The sequence below is a fragment of the Haemorhous mexicanus genome, chromosome 13, assembly GCF_027477595.1.
Source record: "Haemorhous mexicanus isolate bHaeMex1 chromosome 13, bHaeMex1.pri, whole genome shotgun sequence".
Classification (NCBI taxonomy): Eukaryota; Metazoa; Chordata; class Aves; order Passeriformes; family Fringillidae; genus Haemorhous; species Haemorhous mexicanus.
This window is the reverse complement of record NC_082353.1, coordinates 10,450,226-10,466,416: the sequence shown is the minus strand read 5'-3', so window position 1 is coordinate 10,466,416 and position 16,191 is coordinate 10,450,226. Positions and strand designations below refer to the sequence as shown.

At 41.7% G+C, this 16,191-nt stretch overlaps 1 protein-coding gene across 8 annotated transcripts in view; it reads right to left on the bottom strand.

The window, feature by feature from the left end:
- The window catches only part of MYO5A (myosin VA), a 99,517-nt gene that overhangs the window by 17,957 nt on the left and 65,369 nt on the right, over positions 1 to 16,191 (bottom strand). For 4 of the 8 annotated variants that reach the window (XM_059858318.1, XM_059858320.1, XM_059858322.1 and 1 more), the window contains exons 19-28: positions 15,370 to 15,581; positions 14,330 to 14,486; positions 10,635 to 10,874; positions 9,871 to 10,119; positions 8,690 to 8,783; positions 7,846 to 7,994; positions 6,602 to 6,715; positions 4,328 to 4,474; positions 3,552 to 3,605; positions 1,990 to 2,217 (exon numbers count right to left, since the gene is read on the bottom strand). In XM_059858318.1, coding sequence (XP_059714301.1) covers positions 1,990 to 2,217; positions 3,552 to 3,605; positions 4,328 to 4,474; positions 6,602 to 6,715; positions 7,846 to 7,994; positions 8,690 to 8,783; positions 9,871 to 10,119; positions 10,635 to 10,874; positions 14,330 to 14,486; positions 15,370 to 15,581 — 1,644 coding nt within the window. The remainder of the gene's footprint in view (positions 1 to 1,989; positions 2,218 to 3,551; positions 3,606 to 4,327; positions 4,475 to 6,601; positions 6,716 to 7,845; positions 7,995 to 8,689; positions 8,784 to 9,870; positions 10,120 to 10,634; positions 10,875 to 14,329; positions 14,487 to 15,369; positions 15,582 to 16,191) is intronic. The other 4 variants (XM_059858319.1, XM_059858321.1, XM_059858323.1 and 1 more) reach the window with 1 other exon arrangement.

Below are 16,191 nucleotides of genomic sequence, written 5' to 3'. Positions count from 1 at the left end.
TGTTTACAGTCACCTTGGCCAGTCTGATCTGAGTCATTGCCATGGAGTATCACAGGACTTTAATGAACATAAGAGATCAAATTCTGACTTTCAAAACAAGCAGATGCTGTTTTCATGAGCACAGTCTGGAAAAGTATTTACAATAATAGCTTTGTGGACAAATTCTGGAGCCTACATCTCTATGTCTAGTATTATTTTTGTTATCCAATACGAAAAACAATAAAATATGTAAGCTCCTCAAAGAATTATTCCCAACATCTTTATGAGATCTTTGAGGTTTTTCTACTATTAATTCACTCCAGAGTAAAACTGCTGTACCTCACCTGCCAATCTATCAAGCTTTAGCCATCTGAACATCTATAATTTAGTGTCAGTTCAGTTTCTGATACTCTTACATGTATACAACTACATTTTCTAATCAAGCACTCAGCAATTCCCATCCAGTATCTGGAGATGACAATGTGAGCCCACAATGTTTGTTGCTTGCTGAGGACAGCAAACACTCTAAAGAAAGGTACTTCCTCATACCATAGACACTTAATTTGTTGTGAAATATAAGGGCTTTGCAAGTTAACAGAGGCCTGGTTCCCAGATCACAGTGCCCCCTGGATCCTTACCCCTCAAATACACTCAGCAAGAAACATGATGGAGCTGACTAGACCAGTTCCTAAATCCCTCCTTTCATATTCAGGTTGGCATAAGCCAACAGTTCAAAACTGTTAAATCTGCTTGTTTTGAATTAACTTGTTCCCTGTGCAAAGCATGACGATGGGGATGCAAAGGTCACAGAATTAATGGAAAAGTTATTCAATAATTTCAAGGTAAAATGCAAGAACATGTAGGTTACTTAAGAGGCAGAGAAATGACAGTTCAATATTGTTGAGGGTTATTTTAGCATTAGAAATTCTGGTTTGTAACTGTAGAAGAAAATATGTACCTTATCCTCCTGGCAATCAAATTGGTAGGCAAGAAAGAAGAGAAACAAAACATTAAAAAATCTGTCTGTGCTGCAGCTGGCCAACCTAAAAAGCAGAATCTATCTGCAAACTGGCTGCTGGCCATCCCACAGGTCACCTTCCTGTTTCCCTCATCTCACAGCCACTGTAAAACCAACACTTGCATCCCACCACTGCTGAGAATGTTATTGAAAGATTTACTATTTCTTTACAACGTTCCAAATACTACAGAAAAATGTGTTCTGTTTTCTTTACAGTCAATCATTTAAAACAAGACTTACACATCTTCTTCATGCACCACAGACTCCCAGCTTACTTAGGACAAATACTGACATAACTTTGCAGCAGCAAAGGAAAGATGACATATCTGTTCATTCCTTGCTGCACTTATGAAACACAGGATAGCTCAGTTCAGTGGAAATTACTAGTTCCTTGATTTACATGATTCCTTTTGAGGTTGAATGATTCTTATTTGCAAAGCTATTACTTCCCTAACTATATCACCAGAGCTTTTAAAAAGATGTGCATTTCAGTGGTTGTAATCTACTCTTCTTTCTATAAAAGCACATAGCATCTATCAAGCAATAATATGGAATTTACATATCTTCAGAGGTCATCTTTACAAAATGTTACTGACTTGCAGTCATAGAGATGTAGAACAAACTGTTCCTTTTGCTCAGCTATTAATTGAAAGGAATTCCTGAGAATTCCTTTCAATTTTCCAGTCCAAAGGCACTTGAGAAATGACCCAGCTCCCAATGAGAATTATTTGTGCACTGTTAAAAAAGTCTGGGGGGATCAGACCTTTGGTACATCTTCACATGAGAGGTGGTAGAGAAACCCCAGACTGGCTGATTAATACAAGCTCCTAATTCAGACTGCTGTGATTTGTGCACTAATAATGGACCAACATACTACACCTACAAGGCTTTCCAACCTAGACTCCTTTCTTCTGCCATTTCAAGCAGGCTGTTAATAAATAAAGCATGTTAATGATGCAGTGTAACTCTCCTACCTGCTGGGTGTGATTTACCTTGGGCTGAATTGCCTCTTTCTGGCTCACAAGCTGAGACCTCAGGATGAGAACTTCTTCCTTGCGTACTTCCAGCTCTTCACTGACCGAGGTCAGCTGGTCCAGGAGGACTCTGTATGCTGGGGCACCAGGAGCAGTCACCTCTGGAGCTCTTGTCTCTGTGAGGGCCTTCTGCAGCTCATTCAACTCGTTCTTCAGTTTTTTATTCTCAGATTCAAGCTCTTGACGCTGCAAGAAACAGGGACAGTTCTGTCACCCAGCAGCACTGCAACATTTCTGTAACCCACAGGTACAAAACTATGGACAGAAATGGCAAAAATGATGTGTAGCTGCAAGAAATCCATCAATCTCCCCTGTATCCCTAGCCCCTTGACTATGGTCAATAGGGGCTGGGAGGATTTCACTAACAGGACTAACCTTTTGTCCAAAATGCAAAACCAGAGTCTCGGAGTCTCTGTGGTCGAGATGACCCCGAGGTGTTGGAAAGTCTCTTTTTCCCAGCCCCGGGATCGAAGAAGGAGTCAGGATTCCCTGGCTGTGGTTTTCAAGGTTGTTTATTCTCTGTTATCTATAACATTTTTTTTCTGGCCTGCTGAGGTCTGTCTAGCAAGTCGGTCCGTGGCACACTGACCGCCCCAGAGGCGGTGTTATCTTTTTATACTAAAAACTACGTGTACATTATTTACAATAATTTCCCAATACCTATCACCTATGTTAGACAGTGTGTTTCTACTCTAAACCAATCCAAAAGTGCCACCATCACAGAGAAGATGGAGGCTAAGAAGAAGAAAGAAGGAGGACAAGGCACACCCAAATCCCTCCATCTTGGATTCTGAACCCCCATTCTAAAAATCCCAAAGTTTTACTTTTTCACCCTGTGACAAACTAACTATCATTCTACTTAAACTCTCGTGGCTTGTGAATCTTCACATAAAGTTGGTAATTTTCTCCATGGGTTAAAATCAAAGGCACAGATGTGTTTGGTTTCCTGCCAAGGTCTCTGAGCCCCCTGCTAGGGGCTTGAGCCCTCCAGGGCAGCCAGAGGGATGTCCTGAGTTCTGACACCAGAGCACACTCACATGAATCAGACAGATTTGATGGCAAACAGAATTGCCAATCTTTTTTCCCCTCTTATTCTCCCCTTAGGGGGACAAAAAAAAGTTCACAACAAATAGCGGTCAGCAGGCTAAGAAAATTCTGCATCACTGTAAGAAATAGTTTTAGTGGTCTAAGGCAGGCAGTAATTTAAATAATGTTTCTGAAAAAGAGACCTATATTTATCGCTGTATTTTTGGCCAAATTAACTTGCAAGCTGTACTAAGTGTTTTAACAGAGAACTCCCCCTGGCTTAGGGGATCTTTTTGTTTTGCATCCCCAGCCACACATTCTACACCTCAAAAAGAGCAGTCCTACAATGAAATGACTAATGGGGAATATTTGTTCTAATTTCTCCAGCTACTATTTGGAAACAGGAGGGCTGATGTAATTTTCTATGCCAGCACATACAATTGGTGGCAAGAGCCCTACCAGAAAAAGCCCAGAAACCTCTGTTTTAGAATTACCTTGAGTGACTCATACTCCAACTCTGCACCTCTTATGGGAGGCCTTTCTTCCTCCTATGAATGAATACAAACAAGTGTGAAAACTAAAAATCTTTCACTGAGGTAGGAAAACAAAAGAGAACTCAAATTATTTTCCTTTAAAACTGTAAAACACTCATTCTGATACAGCTAACTGCCGTAGTTTGAATACTGGCGTTGTCTCCTTTACTTCTGAGTTTATGATACATAATTGGTCAACATTAATAAAATCACATACTGTCACTGGCAATGAAACAGAGCAGGATGAACCCCAGTATGCTAAAGAAATTCACCAGCAGAAATGTAATAAGAAACAATTGCCAAAACTGGTTTCATAATTTTTTAAGAACTTAAGGAGACCAAATCAGGAGAATTTACATTACAATCAGCTAAGGTGTCTAAACCAATGCATTGGCTATGCATCCTGGTTGAAACACTCCTTTTGCCTAAAATGAACAATTACCCATTCTCCCCATCATTTAAGTAGATTTCCTTATAGCTATTCCTTAATAAAAACAGCCTTTCAGCCTTTTTTTTTTTAAGCAAAGCCCCAAGCACATTTTGTTCCTGTTGTCTTCCATGAGAGGATCTCAAGGACCTGTGAAAGCCAGTCCCTAGAACTAAGCACCGGTACAAAACTTGACATTAAATAAAGCAAGTGCTAGAGGAAGATCAAGATTTAGTGAAAGGCAGTCAGCATTCACAGAGCTACTGAAGGGACACTGCTGTCAGCATTTGATCAGCTGCAAGGAGTCCACCTTAGCTTTAGCACGGAGAGCCTGCTCCTCCTTTCTGTCCAGTTCATCCTGCAGGGACTGCTTTTCCTGCTCCAGTTCTGAAACCCGTTTCTGCAGCTTGAGGAACAGAGACATGTCCAGCGCTGCTTTTTTCTCACTAGGCTCCTGCTTCAGAAACAACAGAGGCAAGTCAAGAAGGATTCCCCTTCCACAGCACAAGGAAGCACAACAGTGAGTAAAAATGGGAAACAGACTGGGGAAAGAGGAACACAGAGATGTCGCTTGATTCTGAGCATTGACTATCTAAAATATTTCATCAGCTATCAAACACGATTTTAAAAAAGGATTTACTAGTAGAAAATGTTTCTAAGCCTAAAGCCTAGCAAAAGAAAGCACTAGGCACTACCTAGCAGACAGGAGGTCTATAACTAAGCATACCTTATAGTCTTACTTGTTCGAAGGGGGAAAGTAGGAAAAAGAAAAAGTTTGTGGTTAGACTCACCTGGAAACAACTCTAAATAAGGGCTTGTGTATTGGTTTAGTTTTCAATGATTTCTTTAGTAAGTTCTTCAGCTAAAGAGAAATCTCTTGGCAATTTGAAGGTTAATTTAGTGGGATGTGACACAAAAAATTGGTAACAGAAAATATATTTTATGCCTTTTTGCTTTTATTGTGCTAATTATACAGTCTGTTCTGAGCCTAATTCATCAGCTTCCTCACTATTCTCTGGGCAAGGACTACTGTTTGCAATCTGAAGGTGCATTAGAAATTGCCCATCAGCCTTTTTGTACTTTATGTACTGAGAAGATCAAAGTATTTACTATGAACTGTACCATAAAATTTTAAAGCCTATAAAAGGAACTAGAAAATTAATATTAATGACTGTAGCAGACAAGCAAGCACAGCCATTTCCACTTCATCTCCTTTTACTGTTGAGAGGAAGAGTCATAAACCACACCAACAGCTCAGGCAAAAGGAAAGAGACTTTGGAATTTTCTGGCTTTACTCATTTGCCTTGAGGTGGGCCTGATTTTTAAATGTGGTTTTGTATAATTAATCTATATTGTTAGTTTAGAGTTGGAATTGGAGAATGTTGAGGGGTTAAACAAAAAGAGTGCTGCATTCATTCACACTCTTGTGTGAGTTCATTTCTTCATTCATATTCTAAACCCCAAAGCTGGCTCTGGAACAGCAATTCAGCAACTCTATCAGAAAAGGAAAAGCTGGCATTTGGCTCAGATGTGACATCCCATCTCATGCAGTTGCACTGTCCTTCTCCTGATTACCAGGGAATGTAGGAGCATCATCCTGGAACCATTTTGCAAGGTGAGAAACATAAGTGGGAAGGCAAATGATGACAGAGTGCACAGAGAGGCTGTGCCAGCCCCAGTGCGTCAGGATATCTGCATCCAGAGCAGAAAATAATTCTCTGCAGAGGCTTTCCAAAGCAGCTCTGACAGCCTGTCAAAAGCTACCCTAACCCAGGCAGAGGGCACCCAGGGTGTGCTGTGCCTGGCTCACAGTTAAGGAGATGCACAGAGAAAACTTTAACTCTGGAAAGGGCCAAGCACAGCCAGACCTCCACCCTGAGGGCTTTGTCTTTGCAGTCCCACTGTGATGGGATGGGCTGGAAGGGAGAGTTATCTTGGAAACTGTTAGCAGTGGCTTGGAGTTGCACCACAAATTATTTAGATTTATTATTCATTAGCTGAATCAAGTCATCTTTCTGAACATTTTTGAACATCTTCCTGATCATTTTTCCAAACACTCTGGGATTTGTACTGCTGCATTGCAAAGGAAACTCCCATTCTGGGAGTTTGATTCCTCTCTATGTAACAGAGAAAACCTGATCCAACATGAGTTTCTCACCCCCAACAGGAAACTCACTCCATGTAGTTACTAAGGATGCAGCTTGCCATTTTAAAAATCATTGACTATAGAGTAGGCAGGCTCCTCAGGAAGTCTCACTGGCTCTCTGAATTCCCAGTTTGGCCTGAATGATTGTGCTTACCACCACAGGTTTCACAGATGTAAATCAGCTAGATCACCAAGTATCTACTCTATGCTTATTGTAATACAAGAAAAATTCAAAGCATACTTTGACAGTCTTTCTACACAGGATCATAGCTAAATAAGGAATAAGTGTTCTCTAAAAGGAAATGGAGAAAGTTGGATTAAAACATTAAATATCTCAGTATAAGGATATGGTGTTCAGAAGCACTTATGAAAAAAAAAGAGAAAGGAATGAGTTCAACTGTGTATCAGTGAAAAGCTGTGGGGGATTTTTAACATTACCTCCATCCTTAGTGGTAAGTCTTCTGCTTCTGTGATCTCAGAGCTGAAAGTATATTCAGATTCATTGCTACTGTGAGTTGAGTCTGTTCTTTTGTGCCCAGGCTTGGGGATGCTCTGAAGTGCAAGTGGAACAAGTCAGTACCAGTACATGGCTTTCCCTGTGACTGTCTCTTCACAATCTAGTTTAGCTTATAATATTTGGTGTTATGTCTCAGTTATCAAAATTAATAAGAAAGTAGTTTTTACTCTGGTCTCTCCAAAGACCTAAAAGCCAGTGAGATACAGTTAGCACTCAACTCCATGGAGACAGGTCAGCTCTTACACCACCAAGGAGTGCTGCAGAAAGCAGAACCAAGCAAGGATGCAGCACTTTGTGGGAAAGAAACACTCAGATTACAGGAAGCACAGGCAGCTTTTAACTTTTTACTTTTTAACTTCCTAGACATTCTATTGAGGAATACTTTATATTCCTGCCACATAGAATATTCCTACACTACTTAAAATTTATCACGGAATGCAGATGGTGCAAACAGCCCCAGCAGATGTGAATAACTTGAGGGCAAAATAAGGGTGGACAGCACAAGTAATACACCAGGAAAGTCACAGCAGAAATTTAGCCCTCTTCACAGATGTGACAATTTTTTTTTTTTAATCAATAACAAATTTTAAATGTATTTGTTTTGGCTGAACTAATCAAAATAAACAGGATTTAAAAGGACAAATTCTTTCAGGTACAGGTCACCAACACATACAGCTGACAGCACTTACCAACTTATCCCACTAGTGTCACAGACATATTTTCTGAAAAATCCTTTCACTAGGATTTTTCTCCTGAGAAGCCTCAGAAAAGAAATGTAAACAATAACTATCTGATAGCTGTGGAATGTGGTCTGGAGATGGTTTGCCAACAGGTGCATCTTTGATTGGTCTCATGTGGTTGTTTTTAATTAATGACAATCACAGGTCCAGCTGTGTCAAGGCTGTGAGCAGTCACAAGATTTTATTATTCATTCCTTTCTTTGCTAGCCTTCCGGTATCTCTTTGCTCTTTCTTTAGTGTAGTTTTAGTATATAATTTTCCTTTAATACAATATATGTCATAAAATAATAAATCAGCCTTCTGACAGATAGAGTCAAGACTCTCATCTCTTCCCTTGTTGGGGTTGCCTGCAAATCCCACACACTAGACTCTGCCTGAACACAGGTGTAAACAGCTTTGGATTTCTCAGCTGTGGAGCCACTTACCACCATCAGGTTCATTTCATCCTTGAGGTCGTCGTAGCGCTCCTCCAGGCGGCTGAACTCATTCAGCAGGTTCTGGTACCGTAACCGCTCGTCGTTCAGATCCAGCTCCAGCTGCTTCGTCTCCTCCACCAGCTTCCTCTCCATCGACTCTGCCAGGCACAGCGGGGACCCCAAGTGAGAATTCCAGCCCTACCTACCACGCAGGGCATCCGTGCAGGAGGTACAGGCCTGTGTCTGCACCAGAGGAACAGCCTGCCATTTGAGGCTGCTGCCTGTGCTTCTCTGGGCAAACAGCAAGCCAAAAATATGAAGGGCCAAAGCATTATCGTGGCAACCACAAAAGTGCTCACTTAGACAAGTCATTTATTCTGCTAATACCTTCTAGAGGTGATTCCAGGAGGAAGGCAGAAGGGGCACTAGCCCAGTGCTGTGCTATGCAAAGGCAAATGTGAGGTGCTTTACACCTCAAGCATCCCAATCCTCCTCATCACAGCTCCCTTCATCACAGCCCTCACATCTAGAGCTAAGCTTTCCTGGCTGCTGCCTACACAGTCACAGCAGCCAGAAAAGTTGCACTGGATAAACTGTATTAAATATCAGAGCTGCCTTTTAAAAATTGAAGTGCTTTGGAACAGTCAGCCCCCCTAAAAAAGGCCCCGAACCCTTAGGATTTCATGGAAATCCAAATGGTAAATAATTCTGATGTTTGCAAGTTCTTGAAAAAAAAAAAAGAATGCACAAAGAAGAACATAAACTAAGGCAAATTAGCCCAATCTATGCAGTAGAGTGTTGCTTTACCAAGTAACATGAAGTACAGAAGCTGAAAGAAGAGAACAGAGCCAACCTGTTATTTCCCTGGCCTGGTCATGGATGCGGCGGTTCAGCTCCTCCTTTTCTGTTTTCAGTAGTGAGTTCTGCTCTTTCAGCTCTGACACCAGCTACAGATAATAAAATATTTGACTCAGAATACAGTTCATCTTTCATCAGTAGCTCTAACAATGATGGCATCTTTGCTCTAACAAAAGTTCAAATACTTAAACTGTTCTTCACAAAGTAGAACTGGTGAACTTAGTTGTATCTTCATTTCCAAATTACATTTCTTAAATATGTACCACTGCAGACTCCCCTGTATATTCTGAACCCCATTTCTGATCAGATGCTAAAATGGCTCTGAAGCACTCCACAGTGCCATGTATTTTCCAGAAAAGTCCCAAAGATGTAAATGGCTCATTAAAACAGAAACATTCACAAAATAGTAACACATTTGGTAGTTCTATGGTAAATTCCATTGCACTAGGTAACACCAAAATTTAACATCTTGCCTCTGCCCTAAAGCTGTGTCACTTAACCTGTGTTCAGGTTTGCCAGGTACTCATTTGTCTCTGATTATGGTTACCATGCATTCACTTTGCTTTATCTATTAATATTTTCCCTTATGCTTATCTGATATTGAAACTTGTCACTGTGGCATCACATAATGACAGATTGGCTCTTCCAATACCCAAACTTGCACCATTATCAGCAAGTGCTCCTGACAGAAATCAGCCTGTTTGATATGTTTGTGGTTAGCAAAGAAAAGGGGTTAGCTGAAACCTGTTGAACTAGACTGTGCACATGTGTTGAATAGGCTGGCTGTCTACATTAGGCAGGATATAGCAGCACCTCTGAATACTGAACGTGGGACAGATTTCTGCTATCTATGTGATTACTCTCTCTAGACAAGTAAAATGAATGAATTCACTACCTCTAAGTCAGAAAGCTCAAGGATTTGGCTTTGCAATGCTTTCAGTATCAAAATCTGAACAGATTGGATACATATATTTACATACAATATATGGATTTAGCACATTTCTCTACCACAGGTGTAGCCATTTAGATACCAAGCCTATTTAGGATTGTACAGCTATAAAAACACAGTAAAACCACCGACCACACAAGTGAAACAATTAATCCCTGAGTTGGCAAAACCTGAGTGGACACCAGGCCCCTGCAAATCCTCTCATGCATCTGAGACCCCATACATGCCTGCTCAGTTTCATGTTTGTATTTGTCTGCCCGCTCCTCAATGCTCTTCTTCTCGGCCTGGGTCTGGTGCAGCTCCCTGCGGAGCTTGGCGATCTCCTCCTGCAGGCTGAGCACGCGGTTGGTGGCGTTCCTGGCCTCCTCCTCGCTCAGCCGCAGCCTCTCCACGTCGCTGCGCAGCTTCTCCGTCTCCGTAGTGTACGTGACCTCCAGGCTGTTCATCTTCTCCAGCAGGGATTTGTACTCTTTGTTCTGTGCAAAACACGACACAGACAGAGCAGCTGTTAGAGAGGGTCTGGTTCAAGGGAGCCTTTTCCTTCCCCACAGAATACACCCAGACATGGGAGCACAGGAGCAGCTTCCCCATTTCAGAAAGGTTTTGGTCTGGTTTTGCGGAATTGCTTAACGAGGTGACAGAGCAGTCCAGTCTCTAAGCCTGCACATCCTAAACTAAAATCAGATGGAGAGCCCACATACATCAGACAGGATCCCCCCACCTTCCCCTAAAACAGAGCAACTGACGTGCTTCAAACGCAGCACTGGCGTTAAGCGAGTGGGAGTTTTTCTCAGTTCTGCTGAGAGGAACAAGTGGATGTCTGACTGCTCCAGTTCTGCTGCGGCCTCCCCTTCTCTCCTATCACTGTTCTCCATCACAAAAGAGAACCGAGCCCTTGCAATGAAAATTCAGTGCGCTCTGCGAATGCCCACGGTGCTGTGAAAGCTAACCACGACTCTGACACGTTTTCCCAGAGGCCAAGAGCTTTTACCTGCTCATCGATTTTTCTCTGCAGCTGCATGATCTTGTTCTCCAAGCCAATGTGGAGCTTCTTGTAGCGCTCCACGGAGCGGGCCTCTATCTTCAGCTTCTTGAGCTCCCTCTTGGCCATCATGCGGCGGTAGCAGCACTGCAGGTAGACGATGGCGCGCAGCGTGCGGCCGTAGCGCCGCCGCGCCAGCCAGCCCCGCACGTGCTTCTGGATGACCACGGACTTGTGCTCCCGCAGCATCTGCAGGGGGAAAACATGGGATATGCATGGAGAGCCTGCCCAAATCCACATGGGAAACACGGGGGTGAGAGCTCCAAACTGCACCTGTGCAGTACACAGAACCCTGTAATGATGGATGCCTTCGCCTGCAAAGAGAAACTTCTGGGGAAGAGCAGCGAGAAATGGAATAAGTTTAAATTTAAAAACAAAAGAAGAGGAAAAAAAGACTGAAACAAGGATAACAACAGGGAGTAAAATAAAAAGGAACCAGAGAGACAAACATGACAAAAAGAACTGGAGGCACATGGAAGCACCAGGCATTCCTTTGTGTTGAGGTCAGAGCTCAGCTAATTACAAAAGTATATGGTACCTGTTGGCAAGATTACAAATACAATCTTTATTTTTTAACTGCATCTTTATCTTGAAATGCTTTAGAATTATTGACATATGCTGCATAGAGTTCATCAATACAAAGTTTAAAATTACCACATTTGATATGCAATGCAGTCAGTACTGCACTTCCCAGAGGAAATTGTAACAGCTCTTATGAAGTCAGAAGCTTTTAGTTTGTTTGTGTTATTTTGTTTTGGGGATTTTTTTGTAGCCTTTTTTGACATATCTTAGGCTTGTCAGCATGGAAAAATGTTCATCTATTCTAATAAGAAATTTATAGTGTAGTAATTTGAATTTATTTTATGGCAGAAATTTCAACCATAGCTTTGAGGTGTAAAAAAAAAAAATCCATATTATTATTTAAAAAAAAAAATCTGTAACATAAATCAGTCATGTGTGTGTTAGCCAGAGAGTTCAGCTTAGAAGAGTCTAACGCTTGTTTTTGGATCCTTCATCCACTAATTTTATCAGAGATCCCCCAGGTCTGGAACCCCTGAATTCAAGCTGATTACATGAGATATGCATGGAGAGCCTGCCCACAAGGCTTCCAGTACTCTGAGAGCTTCAGAGTTCACTTAATAAAGCTTCTGCAAATAAAACAGTTTATTCTAAAGAACAAAATTATTTAGGATTTCATGTTAATGCTCAGAATTGATAGTTTAAATATCATAGGCAGTTCACATTCTTACACTGATTTACCACAAAGCTGGTAAGACAAACTAGTCCAGTAACAGTAATTTTATTTTCTTTTAGACTGCTTAGCAAATGAACTGAAATGTGTTAGAAGGATTACAGTTCCAGATCAATGAGTTTAAAATTCACTGGTAAAGTGGCAAGACTATAATACATATGAACTTTCTCCCTTAGCATTTATTCCTGAATTAAAAATAAGCCTGGAAATCCCAGCACTCAGTTGCTCAGCACACCACAGTAAGGAAGCAGCTCTCTGAAAAGCACAGCAAGGTCAAAAGCCAAAGTCCTCCTGACTGCATGCCATGCAGCTGGCATTCCTGCCTCCTCCTTACACACTTTCTGGAACACTCCTTCAGGGTCCCAGGAGGTGCCTGAACACTGGAATACAACTAACTTTCAACAATTTTCACCTCAAGATTGAGAGTAACAACCCTGTAAAATACCTCCATGGTGCAGGGATGGTCCTCATCCGCCAGGGAGTTCTCGCATCCATGCAATCCAGGGAGGAAACAAGCCACTCCAAAGTACAGTGAGAGGATCAGGAAAGTTACTTCATCTACCAGCTATATCCCAGGAAAGCTTAAGTCAAAGCTGTGGAGGAACTAGACTGCTTGTCCAGCTGAGAAGCACATTGCAATGTCTCAGGCAGGAGCTTTCCCCAGGATGTGTGAAAGAGATGATTCAACCATATTAAATTCCTTGTACTGCCCACGTGACTCAAGACATGCCCTCTCTTCCTACAACAACAACAGGTCCCTTTCACAATCCTGAGGAACAACATGTGTCCCAGACTTTACTGCAGCCAGGGCTCAGCCCAGCTCTCCTGTCACAGGGCAACCTTTCAGTTTCACTCTTCTGCAATCATCCCCGACTCCACAACAACCGTGTTTACCTTCCCACGGAACCCAGAGCTTGTGCTTCCCTCTCTGGCCATCCTGTACCTCAGCTTGGGTAAAATCCCACCTTGGGAGGACAAGACAAACACAGCACACCGCAGGAGCACTTGTCAGACTGTCATGTTTTACTGCAGAGAACAATTCACAGCTCGAGGGGGATCCTCCTGACAGGCAGGTCTGACCACCCCTTCCAGGGACTCCTCCAGAAACATGCCATCTCTATCAGGAGGGAATGTAACAGGTTTATTAAACTGTGCTGCAAGACAGATGGGCTGGGTATTACTCATGTGACTAACAAGGCATAGAGAAACAACTCCCATCTTCCTGAAGATTTTAGGCCACCTACTGCTGTGACCCAGGTGTCACATCTGTCAGACCACTGTTAAAAACACATCTTCTTTAACATCACAAATATAGCTTGTAATAACAAGAATGCTAGGAGTTTCAACAAAAAGGAAAGTGGATATCCACATAAAAGACCATCCAAGTCAACCACAAGGGTCTTACTACTAAGAAATTCTTATCAAGGTTTATTTTTTTTTCAACTTTGTGGTTAGTTTATGTTAGAATACTACACATGTGACTGTAGCAAGTTTAATACAAATTAAAAATATAAAAAAAACTCCAAATACAAAAGAGAACTATATAGTACATAAGCATCAGATGGCTCTTGGCTGCATGCCCTTAACATTTACATGCTTGGGAAAACAAATCCCTCAGCTACTTTTTCAGTGAAATACAGGCTGACTTTTGAGCCTGGTGAAAACTGTTCTTGTAGATAAAAGTGCTATGAAACATGTCAGCACTTTGCAGTTCAAATCATAATTCTGTTTCCAGCCCTGTAATCACTGAAAACCAAATTCTAATTTCTCAACTGAATAATTTATGATCAAGCATATTCAGGAAAATATTACCAATATCGCTAGGACAGGTTATATCAATTTATCCCCACATCAAAACCAACATACATTAAAAAACTAAAACAAAACCACTCCACCCATGGATAACTTTCAATATCCAATTTTTGTGGGAATATCTTTGCTAACATAATTCCATAAGACATTTCAGAATCACTGAAACTAGGATGGGAAAGGACCAGTAATGATGTAAGCAATACTGATTTGGACTGAGATTAAAGCAAGGCCATTTTCAGTATTTTTTTTAAAGTGCCTCGACATTCTATATAACAGGTGAAAAAGTCAGAAATGCTGTAAATCTCTGTTGGATTCTCCACTGGCTGCACTGAAAGTCTAAGTACATCTGCATTAGATGACAATATGTCTACAATGACAAGAGGATGGCAGTATTAGATATTTCTAATTTCCAGGTGCTGTCCCTTAATCCATGCTCTGCTATTTTGTCTGTGCATCACACAAAACCTAACAGCACCCACACAAAACATTTCAGATTCCCAAGATGACACCACAGAGAACCTTTTTTCTGAAAGTGTGTGGAAATAAAGGTAGAGTGAAGAAGTACATTGTGATTTCTTACCATTTGGTACCTGTTTCTGACCATGTAACCTCTCAGGAGAGCCTGGAGAGCAATAGTAGCATCTCGCATGCACTGGTATCTCTTGCGGACCACGTACATGCGCTGGAACTTCTGAATGGTGATGGCAGCTCGTGTTCTCCTCAGGAACTTGGCATAGCTGAGGAAAAGATCACAAACAGCACCTGTAATTATGTGATTGAATGCTTGGGGTTTTTTAATAGCCTGTATTTTTAGTTTCTTCTTAGTGTTGTCAGTGACACAGTATATTTACTTGCTATTCTGCCGTGTGGCAGTAAAACAGAATGACAAATTAACAGAAACCTTGCAAAGCTTCACAGGGAAATGTTTTCACTTCCTCTAAGAACTGTACTAAACAACTGACAAGGTAAACTCAGCTTAATTTCTCATCACCTCTTCTCCAACTTTAAAGCTGTTTCCACTATGTCATCTTCCAGATCTGCTCTCCTAACCTTCACTAGTAGAAAATGTTTGCTTGTTCTTGGCTATTGCAGTAAGACAATTACAAAGCATCATGACATATGCTTCTTTCTGAAGGCTGGTTATTACAGCCTTCATCACCACCCTGTCTTTGAACAATACCACTGTACTCCTGCCCTTCTCTCTGGCCCCATGGCCATCCCTCAGAAGTCAACCCAAACAAATCACTCACTGATGAATGTCCCTTGACAGCTGCACCCTGGATGAGGAATGGCTTCTCCAGCAGGACAGACCCAGCTGGGAGGGCACATGGAAACTGGGCAATAAGGACTCAGACAGTCCTGCTTTACCTCACCTGCAACATATCTCCTCAGCACTACTTGCTTTCTGCATCACAGAGCCAGGGTGCTACTGTCCTATCAGAAAGGTCAAAACCAGTCAGGACAGACACACTCATTATATTCAATTTCCTTCATTTCCATGGAAAATCATCTCCTCTCAGGCAGCACAGGAAGGCGAAGACAGATGCATCACATTTAAATGCCCTGCTTACAGGGCTCTGGATTGGGGCTGGTGTGGCATTTGCCCTGAGCAGTGCTTACCATCGTGCCTGGTACCCTCTGACATGTCTCTGGATGGTGATGGCAGCCTTCCTCATCCGCATGTACTTCTTCCTCATCAGCCAGCCCCGGATCGTCTTTTGGATGCGGATACAGGCAGCTCTCAACTTATCTGCCCTTATTTTTTCCAGGTAGGCTACTTGACCAGCCCGAAAAAATATTTTTGTCTTACCAAACTGGTACTTATCCTTGTCCTATTTCCAAAGGTAAAAAGAGGATAAGTTACAGCATTAAGTGTTAGTGCATAAAAAAAGGCATGAAGGGCTAAATGAAAGCAGTCAGTAAAGAGGCAAAATTATCTGTGTAATATTTTGGGTAATCTGAGACTTAAATTAAGTAGCAGAGAAGGGTATTTTCTCAATATGATTCCGTTAAAAATTAATATAATAAGGCCACAAGCATGGGCCAAAGGGGCAACGTGAGATTTTTGCTTAGATGATAATGCCATAAAGATAATAACACGCAAGGCTACAGGAGGTGACAAAGGGGCCCAGAGGATGAAAGCAATACAGGCAGTGCACATGTACAATTTTCTGCCTAAATTGTAGCTGACCTCTCTGAACGGTCCATCTTCAACCACATTACACAGAGCAAACAAAGCAGCTGGGGCTTCAGACATGTACAAATCACTTATTGTATCAGGACTAGGGCAGAACAAAGCATGCTGCTGCTGCTCAAACACATCTGAAATTTCAGAACTGAACCAGAAAGAGAATAATATTTTATGTCTACAGGCTGTAGTACTCCTTTGAGGGAAAAACTGAGAATATACAAAGGCACACTGAAAAAAAAATTCATTTTGTT